Raw genomic sequence first — 10395 nt, forward strand, 5'->3', positions numbered from 1 at the left:
CTTGCTAGTGTGAATTAATGGTGTTTCTCTTTCATTTTGTGACAAAGGATGTGGTCAGAACCTAATGTGTAAGTGTCCTGCAACCTAATGTGCCTCATAAAATAATAAAGCACTTTATGAACTTCTTGCTACAACTGCTGCTGCAGCCTGACTAGTCAGAACACCAACTTTACACATGCTCTAACACTGAACTATAGTAAAAAATGAAGGAAAAAAGCCTACACAAATTGGAGTTGTCATAGACTGGGGTAATCATGCTGCCATGTCTGCTTGTTTTCACTGCTTGTATCAGGGACTTTTAAACACTGTGCTATATGTGTAATTTATGTCTCTGCTACAATTGTTACGAATTTTATGAACAACAAATATAAATATTAATAACTTATAAATAATATAATTATTGCATTTCAGCACAGCAAGCTGGTGGAGGCTCTGTAATGCTTGTGCAGTTGGAGTGACATGGAACCCACCCGATATGTCTCGATTCAACTGACAGGTAACATGTACATAAGCTTTCTGTCTGACTACCTGCATCCATTCGTATCCATTGTGCATTCCGAGGAACTTTAGCAATTCCAGCTGGAAAATGCAACACCCCACACAGCCAGAATTGCTACGGAAAGGCTCCAAAAACACTCTTCTGAGTTTAAACACTTCTGCTGGCCACAGCAAATCCCCTGACATGAACATTATTGAGCATATCTGGGATGTCTTGCAATGTGCTGTTCAGAAGAGATCTCCACCCCCTCGTACTCTTACAGATTTATGGACAGCCCTCAAGAATTCATGGTGTCAATTCCCTCCAGCACTACTGCAGACATAAGTCGAGACCATGCCACATCATGCTGCAGCACTTCTGCATGCTCACGTGGTCCCTACATGATGTAAGGCAGGTGTACCAGTTTCTTTGGCTCTTAACTGTATCAGGAATATGACAAACGGGGATTGTAGGCGAGCCTCACAGAAACTCAGTATGTCACACTGAACAGTGATAGTTTTTACAAACACATCAATGATATAGCATTTACGAGGCAGGTAGAATGCTTTAAATATCTAGGGGTCATGTGCCGATAAGAGTGGATTGCGTAACACTGAATACAACAAAGGAAAAAAAGTAATAATGCATATGAATTTTTTTTGTGAGACAAGAATATTTCCAACAACAACAATAAAGGAGAGAGTAGTATAATGGCTGTATCTGTCCTATTAACAGAACTAAGGATTTTAAATATTGATCTAAAGAGAAGTGTGACAGCTGGAGAAATCTATTATTTAAAGAGAAGTAACAGAATGTCAAGAATTGTGGGAAAAACTAATGGTGAAGTTAAGAGCTAGAATGGTAAATGAAACAGTGACAGCATGGAAACAGAATCATTAAAGTGCTATCTGCATTTCCTGAGAACACCAGACTGGTGGCCAAAAAATTTTTGAATGGAAACCTCACGGCAGATGGAAATACAACAGTCTTTGACATCATTATTAATTTATCTTTTAAGATGGGAACTGGCAAATATTCATTCAGCCATTACGACTTCAAATGGACACTGACCAAAGCCATGGGAACAATGTCAAAGTAGAACTGTGGAGAGAATGATGACACCATGTGTTTAGCAAATGAAATATAAACCAACCAAAAATATTACGTTTTATTCAATTTGGCAACAAAGGTGGCTTTCAATGAATTCATACCCAAATAAATATCAGAAGTCAACGAAAATATTCAGTCTACCAACTAAAGTGGCAAATGAAGTGTGAGAAGATTTCATGGGGCTTCGCAATAGTTTCAGAGTTGAAGTTCAAACTAGTTCTCATCTATTCTAAAAAGTTGGAATTTTCAATTAATTTGCAAAGATTGTAAGTTTAAGCTACCAGATTGTAACAGGGCTCGTTCTGGCAGTAATGCCAAATATGGAACTTGCCAAAGCTGCCCATCAATAAACCCAACTGGTCTAAAATAAATGTCACAACAATAATAATAGTAACCCTTACAATATCCCATTTGTTGGCTTTGCTAGCTCAAAATAAAAAAATTACCTTACATTAACCTATACCTTAAGCTACCCTAAGGATGAGCCAACTTTCATTACATCAAGAGTTAATGCCAAAGCCTGATAGCAGCAGGTTCTACTCAACCTATTACTGTTTTCAGTAAATTTGATTATATATAGTTACTTCCCTAATTTTCTCAGAGCTAGTTTAGGATTTTGACAGATGCTGGAGGAAACAGATTTGGGACCTGCAGGTAGTTCAAAAGTCAACTGTTGCATAGTTGTGTCAGTCCCGTCCGTCCTTGTACGAAGCACTGTAAGAATGACTAATGGCACCCTGTGAGTTGGTCTATCCAGCAATTGCTGACCAGCCTCCAATTGGTTGCACTGTGTGAACCTTCACAGTGCTTAACTCTGTAGCCCTTTAATTTACACCAACAACTGCTCTGGTTTTCTGTATCATACTTGCAGTTTTACGAACATTATTAATGACAATGGAAAGTGAATTTACAGGGTGGTAGCAAAGAAACATGCTAACAGTCAAAGGGCAACCCTATGGCTATGTCACAACTGCGCTGCTAGCATAGTGATTCATTCTACATATATCAAATTGCATAACTATTAATTGCTGTCACTTAATGATATCCCTCTGAAAGTGAACTTAATTGCTCTCAGTCCTTACTGAAGTTTCGTTTACATTTTCAAAGCCAATGCAGAATGTAAATATTATTGTTGTTGTTGTTGTTGTTGTCTTCAGTCCTGAGACTGGTTTGATGCAGCTCTCCCTGCTACTCTATCCTGTGCAAGCTTCATCATCTTCCAGTAACTACTGCAACCTACATCCTTCTGAATCTGCTTAGTGTATTCATCGATTGGTCTCCCTCTACGATTCTTACCCCGCACGCTGTCCTCCAATACTAAATTGGTGATCCCTTGATGCCTCATAACATGTCCAACCAACCAATCCCTTCTTGTAGTCAAGTTGTGCCACAAACTCCTCTTCTCCCCAATTCTATTCAATACCTCCTCATTAGTTATGTGATCTACCCCCTCATTAGTTATGTAATCTACCCATCTAATCTTCAGCATTCTTCTGTAGCACCACATTTCAAAAGCTTCTATTCTCTTCTTGTCCAAACTATTTATCATCCATGTTTCATTTCCATACATAGCTACACTCCATACAAATACCTTCAGAAACGATTTCCTGACACTTAAATCTATACTCCATGTTAACAAATTTTTCTTCTTCAGAAACGCTTTCCTTGTCATGCGAGTCTACATTTTACTGTACTTCAACAATCATCAGTTATTTTGCTCCCCAAACAGCAAAACTCCTTTACTACTTTAAGTGTCTCATTTCCCAATCTAATTCCCCTTCATCACCCGACTTAATTCAACTACATTCTATTATCCTCGTTTTGCTTTTGTTGATGTTCATCTTATATCCTCCTTTCAAGACACTGTCCATTCCATTCAACTGTTCTTCCAAGTCCTTTGCTGTCTCTGAGCGAATTACAATGTCATCGGCAAACCTCAAAGTTTTTATTTCTTCTCCATGGATTTTAATACCTACTCTGAATTTTTCTTTTCTTTCCTTTACTGCTTGCTCAATATGCAGATTGAATAAGATCGGGGAGAGGCTACAACCCTGTCTCACTCCCTTCCTAACCACCACTTCCCTCTCATGTCCCTCCACTCCATCCGGTTTCTGTACAAATTGAAAATAGCCTTTCGCTCCCTGTATTTTACCCCTGCCACCTTCAGAATTTGAAAGAGAGTATTCCAGTCAACATTGTCAAAAGCTTTCTCTAAGTCTACAAATGCTAGAAACGTAGGTTTGCCTTTCCTTAATCTTTCTTCTAAGATAAGTCGTAAGGTCAGTATTGCCTCACGTGTTCCAGTATTTCTACGGAATCCAAACTGATCTTCCCCGAGGTCGGCTTCTACTAGTTTTTCCATTCGTCTGTAAAGAATTCATGTTAGTATTTTGCAGCTGTGGCTTATTAAACTGATCGTTCGGTAATTTTCACATCTGTCAACACCTGCTTTCTTTGGGATTGGCATTATTATATTCTTCTTGAAGTCTGAGGGTATTTCACCTGTCTCATACATCTTGCTCACCAGATGGTAGAGTTTTGTCAGGACTGGCTCTCCCAAGGTTGCCAGTAGTTCTAACGGAATGTTGTCTACTCCCGGGGCCTTGTTTCGACTTAGGTCTTTCAGTATAATATCTCAGATTTCATCTTCATCTACATCCTCTTCCATTTCCATAATATTGCCTTCAAGTACATTGCCCTTGTATAGACCCTCTATATACTCCTCCCACCTTTCTGCTTTCCCTTCTTTGCTTAGAACTGGGTTTCCATCTGAGCTCTTGATATTCATACAAGTGGTTCTCTTTTCTCCAAAACTCTCAAATTTTCCTGTAGGCACTATCTTACCCCTAGTGAGATAAGCCTCTACATCCTTACATTTGTCTTCTAGCCATCCCTGCTTAGCCATTTTGCACTTCGTGTCAATCTCATTTGTGAGACGTTTGTATTCCTTTTGCCTGCTTCATTTACTGCATTTTTATATTTTCTCCTTTCATCAATTAAATTCAGTATTTCTTCTGTTACCCAAGGATTTCTACTAGCCCTCGTCTTTTTACCTACTTGATCCTCTGCTGCCTTCACTACTTCATCCCTCAAAGCTACTCATTCTTCTTCTACTGTATTTCTTTCCCCCATTCCTGTCAATTGTTCCCTTATGCTCTCCCTGAAACTCTGTACAACCTCTGGTTCTTTCAGTTTATCCAAGTCCCATCTCCTTAAATTCCCACCTTTTTGCAGTTTCTTCAGTTTTAATCTACAGTTCATAACCAATAGATTGTGGTCTGAGTCCACAGCTGCCCCTGGAAATGTCTTACTATTTAAAATCTGGTTCCTAAATCTCTGCCTTACCAATATGTAATCTATCTGAAACCTTCAAGCATCTCCAGGCCTCTTCCATGTGTACAACCTCCTGTTATGAACCTTGAACCAAGTGTTAGCAATGATGAAGTTATGATCTGTGCAAAATTCTACCAGGCAGCTTCCTCTTTCATTTCTTAACCCCAATCCATATTCACCTACTACGTTTCCTTCTCTTCCTTTCCCTACTATCGAATTCCAGTCACCCATGACTATTAAATTTTCATCTCCCTTCACTATCTGGATAATTTCTTTTATCTCATCATACATTTCATCAATTTCTTCACCATCTGCAGAGCTAGTTGGCATATAAATGTGTACTACTGTAGTAGGCGTGGGCTTTGTGTCTATCTTGGGCACAATAATGCGTTCACTATGCTATTTGTAGCAGCTTACCTGCACTCCCATTTTTTAAATTCATTATTAAACCTCCTCCTGCATTACCCCTAGTTGAATTTGTATTTAGAACCCTGTATTCACCTGACCAAAAGTCTTGTTCCTCCTACCATCAAACTTCACTAATTCCCACTATATCTAACTTTAACCTATCCATTTCCCATTGCAAATTTTCTAACCTACCTGCCTGATTAAGGGATCTGACATTCCACACTCCGATCCGTAGAATGCCAATTTCCTTTCTCCTGATAACTACGTCCTCTCGAGTAGTCCCCCCCCGCAGAACCGAATGGGGGACTATTTTACCAAGAAGATGCCATTATCTTTTAACCATACAGTAAAGCTGCATACATATATCAAATTGCATAACTATTAATTGATGTCACTTAATGATATCCCTCTGAAAGTGAATTTAATTGCTGTCAGTCCTTACTGAAGCCTCGTTTGCATATTCGAAGCCAATGCAGAATGTAAATATTATTATGAAACATATTTCTCAGACTGATGAACACAATAAGTGTGTCTTCACACTCATTTCTGAAATAATTATTTTAAATCAAATACATAGAAATCTAAATTCGTGGTGCACACAGTGTAAAAAGATGTGATGTTTTTCATTTTTATATTTAGTGACATTGCTAATATTCATGAGAAAATGAACTTTAGTATTATGTAGGTCAATAAAGTTGACATTTAAAAAGAGATATATCAGATCAGAATAAACTCACTAAGCCAAATATACCATCAAAGAATTAGTTGGTGCACTACCTCCATTGTATGAGAACTTCCACACCAGCGATGACATAAAGTAGTGTTGTAACATGTAATATTTAACATGAACATACACTTCAATTTTAGAAAATTGAGACTGAATTACTCACTCACACAGCAACAAAATATGAATTATGTTTACTCACACACCATACTGCACACAGAAATTAATGAAACAGTAGCAGGAAATACAAGGAAGCCACTCACCATAGGGTCCAGCTCAGAAGGTACCTCATCTGTTATCTCTTGTTTTATCCAGATAGTATTCATGTCATCCATGGCTGCCACTGTACACGCCTGAAAAACAGACAATCAGATAAAAACCGCTGTACTCAATTTCCATTGTCACTATGAGGTATAGCTCAAAGCCAATATTTTCTGTCTCTTATGGACCGCAGCAAACAACAAACTATACAAGAAATACTTATGACCCTGGCTAAGAAACAAGCATCCAACAACATGACCTAATTTTTTACAGATAGTCAGAACACAATCTCAAAATCATGTACAATGCAAATAAATGAATACTGAAATATTTTCACAGTTGCGAATACCAACAACCATCAGCTGTTTAAGGGAATGATGACAATGAAAATCTGTGCTGCACCAAAATTTGAATCTGGATTTCCTGCTTTCCAAAAGTGGTCACCTTAACCACTTTGGCTATCCATCCACAACTCACAGCCATACCCAAACTTATGTACGTCATTGTTCCTGTGCCACAACCTGTATTCATACACACATTACATAATTCCCACACAGGAGAGGACTTTTAATTTGATGTCACTGCCCAGTATTGGTGAATAAATATATTTCAGTTTCTGTGCTGTTAAGAGAAATGACGCAATGTTCCTTCGGACATGCATGCATGTCTGCAGGAATAAGTGCTGCGGCAACTACAGCCATTGTGCCGTCATTCTTAACAATACAGGCACTGCAATATTGTATTATAAATCTACATTGATTGCTACAGTTCCTTTAGAGCACCGGCTTAAGGTATAATGCACTATGGGGCACTGGCTTAAGGTACATCGCACTATTTTGTGAACTATGGGAGAGAGATTTATCTGGATGAACTCTACATTTGGCATTATGATCAAGAAAAGAAACTAATATAGTACAATGAATTTACTAAGTAAAACCATATTGTACACTAGTTGACCAAATTTTGCAGATGAAGAAAGGAAGGTTAAATTGGAGCTCGTAGTTATCTGTTACATCAAAGTTAGCGGAATGATTCTGAGTCTATCCTGATGTACAATACAATGTAAGTGTGCATTACGGAAACATCTGATTCCACCCACCTGGCTCGACCCATGACGTCATCAAGGTGAGGACGTCCCCTAGTTCCACCGTATACAATATGGTGACCATAATGTCATTGCCTACAAATGTGAATAAAAATAAAAACGTCACCAGAAAATTTCATTCTAGCAATAAAATGAAACTAACGGCACAACTGTAGGAAGTAGGCACTAAATTTACGAGGACACGAAAAACAACATCACAAAGTAAATATCACATCCTACGTGAAAAACAAAAAATTCTCAACGTACAACGTAACATTACAAACACAAAAATCACACGAAACATACACTTATGTTGAACTACAGAGTTCAAAATGAAGCCTCCAGTATCAGGAAACTAAAATGCACAACTCCAAAACGTTGTATCACTAATGCCCTTCACCTACATAGCTCAAACAAAGCCAATGATATCAAAACCCGGGTCGACAGAAGCGTCCGATCCTACGCGTCGGCTTTGACCCGTGACGTAAGGGTGTTGTCGTGTGACGTCATGACGGCGCGGAGTTTGGTTTGAGTGTGGCTGTCTCCAGTTCTGTTTTATCTTATTTTATTTACTTTTCTGATCTGTTCGATCTATCTCGTGAGATTTTTTTAAATTTAAAAACGCTTATTACTTATTTTAATTATGTTTCCTCCAATTTCTGTTTTAGTTTATTATATTTATCTTTCTGATCTCTTCGTTCTATCCCGTGAGATTTTTTTTTAAAAAAGACAAGAAACACTAATCAGCTACTGAAGCATCTTTCTTCTATGGGTTGCGGGGGTTACGACCCCTGGGGAGGTGGGTGGGTATTCATGCATGGCTGTCTTCACTTACACGTTGTAGCTACGCAAGGCGTCTAAATTTGTTTATTATTTCCCGCGCTTGTCCCGTTAGTGTCATTAGGCTTCTTGTGGAAAGTTTGTGTGTTTGTTTTTGTTTCCGCCATATTTGTGACGTCATGGGTCAAAGCAGACGGGCGGGATCGGACGCTTCCGTATTTCCCAAAACCCCACAGACAAATTGAAAATCCTAAACGCCCTGATTACTTGGCCAATTACAATAGAAACAAGAACTATAGGCCTACACCAAAACAAACAAACCATATATAAGGCATTAAAAAGCAAATAAAAACAAAACATTATTCACAAACCACAGCCACCAACGAATACAACAAGATGCCCCCTCATGCCCCCAACACACAATTAACAAAAACGGAACAAAAACCTCCAAATAACTACAACCTCTCAACCCTCCCCCCCCCCCCCCCTTAACCAACCAACCCACCGAATATTAGTCCTAATCACAACACCCACAAGGAAATAGAACAAACAAAAACTAATACCATTCACACATAAAAAAATGGAAAGATGAACGCTAACCAATATAATACTTTACTAAAACAATCTTCCTGATACCTAAAACAAGGTCCTCCGTTGAATAGATCTCAAAATATTGTTGTGGCGTCAGAGTCACATACACAGGTCACTGATCCAAGGATACAGGACTCTTAGTTAACTTCATATTCTCGTTACACACCACACCCCACATTGTAGGCAATCACACCGAACCGCTGCATAAACCTTATTACTGTCATATCGTTACCCTGTGGAACCGCATAGCATAACTTACATTTCTTCTGTCATATCCATGCCAACAAAAAACAAGAAAACACTAACACATGTCAGTCCATACCAAACAACATGAGCGCATAATCCCCCGAAACAATAGATCAACTCACTGGCGACTGTAATACGTTCTTCCAGCAAATCCACATAATTGTTATACAAATTCACATCACCGAATGCCACACATAAATCATCACATGAACACCCACAAGCGCGCGCCACCAACTGCAACAATACGCCAACTATGTACAGACATGACCCGACTGTAATTATAATCATACCACTCTATGCTGCACTTTGAATTCTTAAAAGATTCACTGAACGAACTAGACGAATAATAAACACACACTGAAAACCAACAGAATGAATGGATTACACAGCACTTTCTTTCATCCCAATGTAACGAATCTCTCAAATGATTAGTAATAACTATGGGCCCCTGTGTCAAAAGAAATGACAAACTGCTCACTTTGTAATCTGAAAGAGGTATACATCAGATCACAGAAAAATTCTCTTTTGTTTCTGGTTGTCCCTTCACAAACATTATTATATTTACATGCGGTGTGCACGTCAACATAACCATTCTAATATTTTCAATGGGGAAACTTTACAGTGGCCCTTTCCGCCTGTCACCAAATATTTAACACTGACTTTCACGTGGATCACAGCACAGAGAAACTGTTCCAGACACACATAGCGATTTTATCATACAGTGCGAAAATAGCAAGCATTTGATACGACACTACACATACGTGAAAACGTGCCTTTATCATGACTGTCAACAGTAGACGAAAAAGGCTTTTTTATTAAGTATTCCACTCCCTTACCCAATACGAAAAATCGCATACTCGATGAAAGTAACGCAATTGTTTAGCTGTAATAAACAGTTATGTATGTAATTCATAACACCATCCAAAGCCACAAAAGTGATCTTGTCAGAGAAAATTAAATACCAAATAAAGTTATGTTCTAATGTGCCAACAACCGTAATAAACAAATACAATTGGGTTACGAAGTCATTACACCATGACAAGACATTCGCGAACTGCTTCAGGTATTGAATTAGTTCTAAAATAAATTGTTGTCTTTCCTTCGTACATGTCTCTAATCTTTAGACACTTGTCTATTACCTGAAGAACGTAATTTACCACTTTCCGGAAAACCAAAAAATTCACAGCAACTTCGCAAGACGCTGTTGTCTTGTGCTCTAAGATAATAAATGCGGAAGAACAAACTAACGCTATTGATCTGCCAGAAGGCAAAGATATACCTGTCCTCATGTGGGGAGCATTTCGCGACTAGTACGCGTGTGGCTGTTAAGCCGGGTTCACACGCGCAACGAAAGTATCGCCACAAGTCATTCTGGAGTGG

The 10395-nt window shown here is 38.6% G+C and overlaps 1 protein-coding gene across 1 annotated transcript in view; it reads right to left on the bottom strand.

Moving 5' to 3' along the window:
* The window catches only part of LOC126108642 (zinc finger protein 729-like), an 81162-nt gene extending 70975 nt beyond the window's left edge, over positions 1-10187 (bottom strand). Inside the window, exons 1-2 of the mRNA XM_049913951.1 lie at positions 10155-10187; positions 6317-6406 (exon numbers count right to left, since the gene is read on the bottom strand). Of these exons, the coding sequence (XP_049769908.1) occupies positions 6317-6388 (72 nt within the window). The 5' untranslated portion in view covers positions 6389-6406; positions 10155-10187. The remainder of the gene's footprint in view (positions 1-6316; positions 6407-10154) is intronic.
* Positions 10188-10395: the final 208 nt, after the last annotated feature.

Source organism: Schistocerca cancellata, chromosome 11, assembly GCF_023864275.1.
Source record: "Schistocerca cancellata isolate TAMUIC-IGC-003103 chromosome 11, iqSchCanc2.1, whole genome shotgun sequence".
Classification (NCBI taxonomy): Eukaryota; Metazoa; Arthropoda; class Insecta; order Orthoptera; family Acrididae; genus Schistocerca; species Schistocerca cancellata.